General features: G+C 48.5%; 1 protein-coding gene across 1 annotated transcript; it reads right to left on the reverse strand.

The window, feature by feature from the left end:
- Positions 1-6087: 6087 nt before the first annotated feature.
- Positions 6088-11133, reverse strand: TMEM200C (transmembrane protein 200C). Its single transcript, XM_056333758.1, has 2 exons — positions 10722-11133; positions 6088-8473 (listed from the first exon to the last, which is right to left on the reverse strand). Exon 2 carries the CDS (start codon positions 8428-8430, stop codon positions 6781-6783), a length of 1650 nt encoding a protein of 549 aa, XP_056189733.1. The 5' UTR covers positions 8431-8473; positions 10722-11133; the 3' UTR covers positions 6088-6780.
- Between the last annotated feature and the right edge of the window lie 837 nt (positions 11134-11970).

Consider the following 11970-nt stretch of genomic DNA (forward strand, 5'->3'; position numbering starts at 1 on the left):
TGTTTTCTGCATCAGTCCCAAACAGCTCCTTAAAAAGTGCAACCACTTCATTAAGGTGACAATGCACCAAAACTCTAGCTTAAGGGTCTAAAAACCCCAGCTTCCTTCCACAGCTTGCTCGCGTTATTCTCTGATCAGATAGTGACACAGCCTTAGCAGCTGCCCTTGTTTCAATGCTGCTGCTCCAGACACTGTACATGTTGCAAAGACACAAGGACAGGAACTGTCCTACTTGCTTTTTCAAGCACTAAGGCAGCCCGTACTGTTAAATAAGTTAGCAGTGCCAGCAGCCAGATTTAAGTTTCCAAACCCCAATGAGCTGCTACTATCATCACCTTATGCTGTGTTACCACAGTAAACTAATAAGCAGTGTCAGACTTTACCTGTTCTCATTTTAAGTTCCTCATTTGAAACAGAATGGCATCAGATGCCCAATATTGCTTGTGTCCTTAAATGTTCTGTGGGGAGGTCTTCAGAAAGTCTTAATGCTTCTGTGAAGTTATTTCCTGTAATAGTGTGTGTGATGAGTCTTAAAGATCGTGAAATAGGTTGGCACTTCAGTGCATGCAGAAAGAGGCTCCCTTAAAGACAAGGGATGGATCTCCTGTCAGAGGACAAGTGTTCAAGGCTCTGTTCCACAGTAGGCTACTCGCCTGATTTGTCATCACTGCACACTGCCTATATTCTTCTCCCTGTAAAAAAAATAAATCTGGTCCTTGCACACTTTGTCTGTGGCTGGACCTCTCTGCCTTGTTTTTACAGAGGAAGACGGTCACCCAAGGCATGTTAGAGAGAAATACATTAAGAACTGTGAGGTTTAATAGGGACTCTATAAGCATTTTAAAAAATAGGTTCTATTAGGTTCTGAGACCAAACTGTGTTTCTTTAAAATTACTTTTGATTGTAAAGTCAGTGAAGCAAAAGCACACTACACCCCTCAGAGAGACCTAAAGTACACTTCAGGGATGAGGGAGGAAAGCAATTTTATGGTTTGCAGAAGTATCATATTAGCTCATTGGGGATTTATCCTGATGGAGCTGCCTCTGGTGACTTTCCTGTGGCAGACCTCAGAAACACTGGTTTGCCAGGCCTGAGCAAGCTGGTTTTTGTGAGACCTTACCACAAGCTTCTGTGTTGCTCCGAGGTGTGAAGGGAGCTGCACCACACCCTGTACCAAGCCACCTCTGTTTGCAATGATATTAGCAGCTCCACCTCTTACCCAAACCGATGGTGGTGTTATGAAGTCCTTCTCCTTTACAAATGGCCGATTCAGTTAACGGCAACAAAATGGGACCTGCATGGTGCGGTATTAGCCTGCTCCCGGACAGCTCAGGGGGGATGTGCCAGCAGCGTGCCCAGTCTCAGGGAGTGGTGATGAACAAAGAGCAATCCTAGGGTACGTGATGGTATTGTACTGTCTTCTGTGATGGTGGGTATTGCAATGTCTTACGTTTCACAGTTCATAGCAAATAGAAAGCTTAAACCAACCCATGATCCATCTTGATATATTTAGCTATTTCAGTAAAAATTGTGATGGTCTTCCAATTGTTTGGCAGTAATTATACCCTGACCTTGTGGGTTATGTTTTCCTTAAAGTTGGAGCTCATTTAAACCTTCAGGAAGACAATATATTAATCACTCGAATGCTGAACATTCACTTTTTACTTGTCATTTTTTACTTTAGCCATGAAGCGTAGTGTGGAATGAGCTGCTTCTCTAAAGCCAAACAATCTCTCCCCATTTCTACCTTCTGGTCTGACAGTATCAGTTATGTGGCCTCCCAGAACTAAATTTTTCATGGGAGAAAGGGGAAAGGAAAAAAGAAAAAATAATACTCAAAATCTTAGATTGAGGAGAGCGAAAGAAACCTCACTGATGGAGTTTTTAATAGTGATTTTGCAACTTGTTTAGTTTGCATCTCTTTTGATACTTTCACCAAACAAGCTTTCTATTTCATCGCAATGTAATTTAAGATGAATAACAATGGAGAGAAAAACTTTAAAAGTAGTACTGTGGCTCCACTGCATCTAATTAAAATATAGATAAAAGACTAAACAGTGAATAGACACAGGCCGTACTTCTTCAGTTCCTGAATTATTACGCTGTGATCCAGTCAGATCCTTTCTAGTAGCCTAGTTCCCCCATCCAGATTTTGATGCCATTTCACCTAATCGTGCCTGCCTCCGTTGGATGTCCAGGGGCTTCCTCTGTCTCCACACTTACAGTGAAAGCTAAATGGTAGAAGATATTATCTAGTGTGCTCACTTAAAGGTTTCCGCTTTGGAGGTTTTGGAAGTGGTAAATAGAAAGCCTGGCTTCTGAAATAAAATTGATAAGTGTACTCCTCCATGGAAGATTTTTTCCTGTGGCTGTGAGACCCTATTTATCCTCTCACACTGTGCCTGCACATGCTGTGCATCTTGTTCACTGTTTGTGTGCCCCAAGTGAAAACCAGTAATTAAGCAGCCTGGATAAAGCACTGCATTATTGCTACTGACAGTCTTGGAGAGGTGATATAGAACGTATTTTTTTCTGAGGAAAGTTTGATGTATTGGTCTAGAAGAAGGAAAGGCAAAACCCCCCCAACAAACCCTGTATTTTTTAAAAGATTTTAATCATCAGCTACCACTGAGAACTTGTGTTTCATGTGGGTTTTATGTAGCAAGGTCTGATTTCTGGCTAGGTTATGACCAGAGGTTGGTTGTTACTTTCTTTGCTTTCTCCCTCTCTCTTTCCCTATTTTGACATGCAAAGAGAAATTTGAGGGACTGAAACATGTTAATGAGGCAAAGCATTAATTGGTGATCTACTTGAATTATTAGTAATCCTCATTTCTCGCTATATATACAGTCCTGTTTTATTGCATCCACATGAACACATTCTTTAGAAAGAAAAACTGTTAAGCATTATCAAAGGCTGTTCTTCCTACTGAAATGCAATAAGCTTTATCATTGTGCCATCTCTATTACTTTTTAATAAAAATTACTGTTTAATTGAAGTCGCGTTGCTACTTCTGTAAACTGTTTTGGCTATTAGGGGAATTCATGTTCTATCTCAGACTGCAGATATACTGCTATGTTAGTTGCCTAATTTGATATCTGTATGTGCACTACTGCACTACTACTCACTGTTGGACAGCACCAGTCCTTGAAAACGTCATTTAAAATGTATCTAAACAATACAGGGCAAGAAATCTGTGCTACAGTCCAGATATATAGCTGATATGTCAACAGTTGGGGACTTTGGGAAATCAGTTCAGCTGAGTAGGTTAACACAAGGATTTAAAATACATTGGTAGCCAGCGAAAACTGAGCCAGAACTGGGTTACAGTACAATCATGTCAGCAGTTTCTCCAGAGTCCCGATGATTTTGTAATAAACAGCAGCAAGACTGGAGTACAATTAGGGCATTTGCCTATGTCCTCAGACTGGTCCAGCAGCATCATAATGCACAGACATGGCCTTCCACCTAGTGAGGGGAGTATTCTGAGGGCTCAGGCAGAAGTTAACTGTTCGTCTTGAAATTTAATATAAATATCATAGCACTTCTATGTTAAAAAACAATTAAACCAAACGACGTATTTCTGGACCAAAATCTGATCTTTCCATAGCAAAAATTTATGCCTAGGTATTCTAGCTTAACATATCTTCAGGGATATCACTTTTGAAATAGGGGGACAAACGATTCCTTCTTAATAAACATTTTGTGTGGGAGCACATCTCTTTCTGCAACACACAGGCAGGCAGATACTGGTAAGTAGAGGCAGCTTGTTGGCTCTTGAAAAAACTGTGCAGGAAATATTTGGTGGCAGGACACTGGAGACGAAGGTTAAACAGAAGAGACTAGATTGGAGAAAACATATAAGCATGTGACAGGATGTACAAATGATGACCAAGAGGGAGCCTGGCAGTCCTGAGCAGGGTCAGGACCACCTGCGAGAGACTCAAAACGGGTCAATGCACAAACCCTGGCACTCCCATCACTTGGTGGTTTCACCAGCAATGGCTCAGCTCCTTACCAGCTGCTGCATTTCTCTCCAGGGCTAATGGTACTTACAGCAGTCACAGCTGGTGCACGGGGGTTGAATTTCTTAGCTGTTTCCAACACACAGGCATGTTAAACCTACTTGTCCATCTTGAATTTAAACAAAAGTTTCTGACTCCCAACTCCACCACTGAATAAGCAGCTGAACAAATAGTTTTAATTAATAAATTTTCAAAAATATTGACAGGTTTTTTGGTAACTTGCAAACAGAGAGAGGCAGCTTTCTCTGCTTACGAATCTATGTTACAAATCACTTCTAGCTGCTGTTATAAAAAAATCCAGTTTCATGTTTCACACCTTTTTTTGGCAACACAGGAACAAGCTATAATTTTATTTATTAAACCCAAATTCTGCTGTAATGTTATTATTCAGGAAGCTTTGCAGTAAATTAATCATCATCAGAATTACTGCGCTGCTTTGTTTTAAATCAATCTAAGGAGCACCCAGGGGCTTTTTTAAAGCTGTTTTTTCCCCGAGCACACTGTAAATTCAGATGACTAAAGATTGACTAGGAATATTTAAAAAAGCATTTGCTTCTCCCTCTCAGAATATAACAGCCCCCTGCCACATCTTCACAAGGACCCCACGCCCCACTAAGTAGCACACATGACTTGCCTCTTCCCTTGTACCTCCGTGAAGGTACCAAATGGAAGGTAACAAACAAGGTGTCTTCAGTTGTATCAATAACTAACATCTCTGCCAGCACCAGGTAACACTGCTCAGATACATCATCTCATAAATCTTGCTGGAAGTCTCAGGAGAAGGATCAGATGTACAGGGGCATCGCCCATGGGGAACTAAAAGGAAAGACCCGTGCAAATGCCAGCACCAGCCGAGCTGCCTGCTCGCCACTTCATGTGGCACCTAATCCAGCCCATGCCAGTCCAGGCAGCTTTACAAGATATTTTTGCCAGCTCCGTGCTAGCAGTTTGATAGAAAAAAATGCCACACTGATGTTCCTATTGTCAATGCACTCATTGCCACTGACAGGAGGAAAGATACTGCCGCCCGGATGTCTCTGTTGCTCCAGCACTTTCTGCTTCTCCAGTTTCAAGATTCTGACATGGCAAATTGTTCTTTTTTTTTTTTCTATTTTTCTTCTAAATTAGCCTTATTTAAGAAAGGATTTTGCTGGATTACTAAATGCAATTGCATTTAGTGATAGTTATATTCCATTTTGCAATGTATTGTAATGTAAGTAGATAAATATGTAACTAAGCATTTTAAAACACGAAACTGTAAGAAAAATTTTAATTGCAACAGAAAGACTCTTGCCTGCCTACACATTGTATTTGTTTAATGTCAATTCCTCTTCCCGTAGTAGTGAAATGCCACATACATATTTAAAATCTGAGATATTGACAAAATCTTCTGAGCGCTTAAAGCTGTTTTAGCAAAATAAAAGAGTGCCTGCCATGCTGCAGCTACAAAAATGAAACAGATCATCAATTTACCAAAAATCTGCCTACAGACAAGGCAATCTCCAGCCTTTGGGAAACCTGATGCTTTCCTCACGCAGGAAGGAATCCTCACCATGCTGAAGTCAGTGAGAAACCTCCGCTGACTTCAATAGGGCCAACTGCTATGAGATTGACAGGACTTCAAAATGAAGCTTATGCACATGCATTCACGAATAGGAACTGTAACAGCAGAAACGCTTAATGCAACAGTTATCAGGGAAGTAAAAAATCCAGAAAGAATATGCTGCACTTTGAGATTAATGTGTTACTCGTGAAAAGTCTAATTTTAATAGGTCAAAACTCCTTAAATTTTTTTCCTTAGCATGTCAAAATCTCACAATTCTTCAGCTGTCACACAGCACTGTTAGAAACAGAGACAGAATCTGCTGATCAAATTAAAGTGTGTTTTCTCAGACTGAACCAGCATTTACTCTGAAATTACTCCTAAATTATTAATTACCCGCTTGAAAGCATAAGCAAACCTCTGGCCTCATAGCATCTCTATAATTTCTCACAATATAAACACAAAAGTTTTCCGATATCTGTAATTACTTACCAAAATAAAGGACTTTTGTGTGGCAGTTTTGTTTGTAAATATTTTATTTAAAAAAAAAATATCTTTTAATGCTATTAGTCAATACATGTGTAATAATACTTAATAAAGTATCATGTAGTAGCAGGTATTTTGGATTCAGGAATGTAATGGTTTTAAATAAATCATCAGAGCTCTGTTCCGCTCTAATCTCTTCTAAATTGTCATTTTTTTTCCCGGAATTTAAACAAACTCATTCTTTGTCAAGGTACGTCATACTTAAGGCCTTGCAAACTTTTCAGTGATTGAACCAAAACAAAGAGAGAGCTCGGCTTTCTTGATCTGAAGACCACGTTGCTCTTGAGCTTATAAAGGTGCCTGCAGTTTTCAAGCAGTTAGTGGCAAATCAGCAAGAAAGAAATCAGAGAAGAAGGGGCACTTGGAAATCAAAACAGTAAAGTGCACAGTTATACTGTCTGAAATTGTATTAATCTGATCCAAAGAACTTGCTGGACTGTGGATATTTAATACAATTTGGTTTGCATGGAACATACAATCACGATCAGACAGAAGGGATTTTCTTTTTCTTCCTGAAGTCATCTACAGGATTTACGGAATTCAATTTTCAAGGGTAACATACTGCATCTCTTTGGATATTGATCTCTTTCGTAAGTCCACAAGGAGATGGAGAAAGGGGGAAGGTGAGGAGGGTTGCAAGGTGTCCTTGTGCCTTCTCTGTTTTGTTTAGATGCCAGTATTTTCCAGTTCCCCATCCTCCAGCCCTAATGCAGCATGCGACCTAGAAATCATAAAGAGTTTCTCTTTATTTGTGTACTGTCTTTGAGTTTGCTGGGATTGCTCCCCTGTTTGTTCTCTGCTGGTAGCCTTGAGAGGGTCTGTTTTCTCAGCTGGTTCCTCCACACAGTCCTGGATTTTACTGGCTGGGGTGTTGGCAACTGACTCCAAGGAGGTGCCTGCCTCCTCCAGGTGGCTGTAGCCCTTATCACTGCTGGAAGGCTCAAACTGGGAGCTCTGGGAGTCCGTCCCAGTGATGACAGGAGGGGCTGAGGGCGGTAACCCACCCAGATCCAGAGATTTGGAGTAGCTAGAAGATGCCTTTACTGAGAGGCTGGAGTCCAGGCCCGTGCTGACAGCCGGGGACTGAGGTGGCTCAGGGAAAAGGGGACGCCTGGCATCAGGCAAGCAGCTGGTGCTCTGCCGCCTGAGGACCAGCTTGTGCCTCCTCGTCCCACAGCCTCCCTTGATGTGGCTGCTGCTGAGGTCAGTCAGGCTCAGTTCAAACTCCCCCCGTGGGATCTCCTGAGCTCCCCGCTCACCTGGGGGCCTCCACCAGCCTCCCCCTCCACCGTTCGGCGCCAAAGGCAGGAGGGCAAAAGCACTCAGCGAAGAGCCAACAATGGAGCTGGCTGTACTGCACCGGCCCCAGCTCTCTGGTGGGCTGCAGGGTGGGCTGGTGACAGTGCGGCCAGCAAGGGCAGCATGCTCCTGGTAGATGCTGTACACAGCCTCAGCCAGGCTGGGTGGCGGCGGTGGGGTGCAAAAGGAGGAACACCGTGGCGAGGATGCCAGGTCCGGTGGGGAAAGGGAGACACCCAGTCCTGGTGGCCAGGAGCTCTTGGCCAGCATGGCTGCAGCACCCAGGCCTTCACTGCCAGGCTTTAGCTCCAGGCCCCGGGACTGCACGTAGTTGACAAAGCCATTGAGAGGGGCTGAGGCTGGGGCGCCTCTGTCCTTGGCCCGCAGGCTGTGGGCATCGATGACAGTGGAGTAGAGGTCACGCAGGTTGATGATCTTGGTCTTCTTGTCACGGTTCTCGTGCAATACCGCATTGGCGCAGATGAAGAGGAAGATGCCGATACCCATGATGAGGGGGCCCAGCACCTTCAGCTTGTCTGAATGCAAGTAGCTCGAGAAAAGTCGGAAAAGGAAACCCACCGAGGCCTGGGGGGATGAGGAAGTAGGGGACGACTGTAGGGACCCCCGGGTGGTAGCAGTGGTGGAGGTGCTGGCTCTGGTGGGTGGCTCTGGATGGATCCCTGCTTGTGCCCCTTCCTGGCTCCAGGAGTGTTTTTTTGGGGTGCCACCCTGCGGTGCCAGCTGCTGGCCCCCAGTGAAACTGCCTTCTCTGTACACCTGGCTGGGCTTTGGCCAGTAGCCTACCACAGCCAAGGCAATGCCCACTAGCAGTACCAGTATGCCGCAGAGGGCGATGAGCCCCGAGAGGGAGCACAGCTTAAGCTTGCCTTTCACCACGACCACGTCGTTCTTGCGCTTCTTTTTGGCCTTGCGTTTGCGTTTGGGGACTTGGCTTTGGGGTCGCAAGGGGTCCTGTTTCCTAGCAGAGATCCTCAGGAGGCCTCCAGTGGCGATCATGGCTGGCTACCCAGAGCACTGCCCCCTAAGGCCGCTCCAGCTCCTGCAGTGGAAGCAAGAAAAGAGGATGAGGACCAGCGGCAGACCTGCAGCACAAGGTGTTTCTGTTTTCTGTTCCTCATTCAAACTCCTGCTAATGAAAACCCTCAACAAGCGGGACAGGAGTTAACACCAAGAGACCAATCTCCCTTGCCCACACAGCTCCCATGTATGAGAAAGAGACCGGCAGACTGACAGCATTGAAGCAGCCATGTGCCCCACTACATTCTTGCCAAACAGCTAATTAATTTCTTTACACTCCAGGTAAACGATAGAGGGAGTGATATCTGCTGGTGTAAACAGAGAAATGACCCTGCTGGTCCCAGAAGGGGCTTGCAAAGCGCCAGAGCTCAGAGGATGCTGAGCCCCTACTCCCTAACAGGATCCGGGGTTACACTGCACGCTGGCTGTGCTTAGTGGTGTCACGCAGGATTTGAGGGGATGGGGCAAATCAAAGCAGGATATTTGTACTATAGATGCCATTTGTTTCAGTACATGACTTACACATTACTGGGGGGAAGGTTAAACGTATTACTTGTCTTGCTTAAGTGAGTGGGAAAGGAATTACTGTGAAACGTGCAAAGGAAACATTTGATCAGTGGAATGTGGTGCTCTGTGAAAGTTTCTTCCTGGCCATTTGCACTTGATCTGCAATATTACAGAAATTCATCTCCCATCTGCGGTCCAGAGGCATTCTTGGTTTGGGAACATGTGCAATGCTCCAGGTAACATTATGTAACAGCAGTGAATTTGCCACCCCTACCCCCCCTTCCCTGAGAAAAGGGAGATGGTGGCTGGTGGGTAAGAGCTGGCATGTTAAATCTTATTAAAGGAGGAGCAAAGCCTCAGGAGTCACCTGGGGAAACGGCAATGGCTGCTCATAGGGAAATGGGCAGGGGACTAAACACTGAGCATTTTTGGCTTTTGTTTTACTGGCCCATCAGAAGTCACCTCTCTGTTCCAGCAATCTGAGCTACAAAATGCAGTGTGCAGGAGCAATTCCTGCACTACTGCAATTCTTTTTGGAAGATAAACCTTCGTGCTACAGAGAAGCAGGATCCCCTCCCCGCTTTCTCTGAGTGTCCAGTTATTTTTTCTTTGAGGGAGCAAAAGAGGACAGCACCAAATATAATATGATTCACAAAGTTCCATTAAATGCACTGGAAGGCAATTAAGTAAGCACCTAACCCCCACCCCCACCCCCAAAACCTTGCTCCCTTTCTCCCATTAAGCTTTTAAATCTCATTTATTTTCTGTTCTATTCCCAGATTTGCCATGGATGCGGTATTTTTTTTTGTCCCATATACTCCGTTTGTATTTTCCCCAGAAAAAGAAGGGTGGTGTCACCCAGGACATTGTTAAATTACTCTCTGAGACGCTGCACGCTCAAAACAAAGGACAGAGACTTGCCTTCTCTTTCCAATCGCCGAACTATTTATTTAAGAAAAAAACCCACCCCAAACACCAACACAAAAAAAAACCCCAAAAAACCCCAACAAAACCAAAAAAACAGAAGGCAGGAAGAGCATTCTTTGTCGATGCAGAAGTGTAATTACCGGGGCACACTTTCCTCAAATTGTCAGTTCTCTGATCTCTGCTGCCCCAATAGCCAGCACCCCATCACCTCTGCCACAGCAAAACCCGATGACAACCGGCTCCGCGGAGCCTTCCCAGCTCGGCGTCGCCTGGCGCTCCGTTCTGGCGACGGCGAACGCGGAGCTCGGCACGCGAAGGAGGCACCGTCGGGCCGCCGGCCATTGCCAGTGGCCGCAACGCAACAAACCCGCCCGGGACCGGCAGGGGCTGGAGCCACCCTTCGCACAAGCTGACCGCGACCTCCGCCCGCACCCCAGCCCACGGCCGCCGGCCCCGCTGGCGATCCCCCGAGCGCTGCCCCGACCTCGCTCGGTAAAGCCCGCAAACAGCCTTAACAGGGCTAACGGCACCCGGGTTAACCCCCCCACGCCCCTCGGGCGCCACGGACGGGGCTCGCCGGGCTCCGGCTGCCGAGCAGTGGCCGCCGCGCACCGTTCTGACGGAGCTCCGGCCCCGGTGCGCCGGCCGGGGGTGCCGCTGGCGGCGCCGGGTGCCCCGCGGGCAGGGTGGGGGCGCCGCGCCGGCCGGCCTGGCCCCGCAGCTCCCCGCTGTCGGGGCAGGGCGCCCAGCCCCGCCGGCCGGAGCGCCGCTCGGGGGTGGCCGGCGGACGGAGCCGCCGGTCAAAATGGCAGCGGCGGAGGGACGCGGTCACTTACCGAGGAGGACCGGGGAGAAGTCCGCGCGGGAAGCGGCCGAGCCGCCGCGGGGAAGAAACTTTCCAGCCCGAGCGGGCATCCCCTCGCGGCGCCCGCCCCGCCGCCGCCGCCGCCGCCTCACCGCCCCTCACGGCCCCGGGCGGGCGGGCGGCGGGTCTGGGCCGAGCGCCCCCTCGGCCCCGCCGCCACCGGCCGCCTCAGGGAGCTCCGCGGGAGCGCTGCCCCCTCGCCATGCCGCATCCTGCCTGCCGCGGGGCCGCCCCCCGCAGCACCCGCCCGCCCTGGCCCCGCAGCCGGCCGTCCGGCAGAGCCGCTGCCTGCGCCGCCGCTGCTGCGGGCGGTGCGCGGCTGCCGCGGCTGCCGGCCGGACTCGGCGCCGTTGCTAGGAGACGGGAGCCGTGACACAGGGAAATTGCGGCAGGATGGCCGCGGCCGCCTCCCCCCGCCCCCCACCTGCGCACCTGCGCCCGCCCGCGCCGCCCCGCCCCGCCGGCCCCGCCCTCGGAGGCCCCGCCCCCAGCGCCCTGCCCGGCCGCGCCTCGCCCCGCCATGTTGTACGCGCCGCGCCGCGCCCGGCCACCTTGTCCTGCCCGCCGGCCGGCCGCCGGTGCGGTGCAGCCTGCCCTCGGCTTCCTCCCCCAGGTCGGGAGGTCCCGTCCTCCCCGAGCCTTCCCAGGGACTGCCAGGCCCCAGGCTTTGGAGCTCAGCAGTGGGAAGAACATCCTACACCTTCCCAACGGTGATGCCTCGGCAGCCTCGGCCCCTCGCCTTTGTTACCGCCCCTCCCCCCCCCCAAGTTTGGCAAGGGAGGAAGCCAAGAAGCAGGTGGAAAGATGAAGAAAGAGGGTGAAAGAAGAAAGTGGCAGCTTAGATATGTCAGTGGTGTCACCCAGGACCTCTCATTTTCAGCAGAGACCGGGAAACGATGTTTTCTCCTGAGCTGCTTCATGAAAACTGATTGAAATGAAGCAATCACCTAAGTGAGACATCATCTAGCGTGTCCCATCACACTGCCGCTCTTATTCATGAGAGGCGATTACTGCTGATTGCCTTAGTCTAGTCTTGTTACGGGTGTGCCATGAGCTCGAGAGGCAAATCCCAGGCAGGTATCTCGGTAAATACTGAGAACTCATCCTGTGGCTTGGGGTTTGCTCCTAACGTACATGACGTGGATTTCCGGGGTGGGTAGACCGAAGGTGCCTTTTTGTACACTGGCTTTAGATTCCTCCTGAAGCTGGAGTGTGACCTA

This window comes from Falco biarmicus, chromosome 3, assembly GCF_023638135.1.
Source record: "Falco biarmicus isolate bFalBia1 chromosome 3, bFalBia1.pri, whole genome shotgun sequence".
NCBI classification, from domain to species: domain Eukaryota; kingdom Metazoa; phylum Chordata; class Aves; order Falconiformes; family Falconidae; genus Falco; species Falco biarmicus.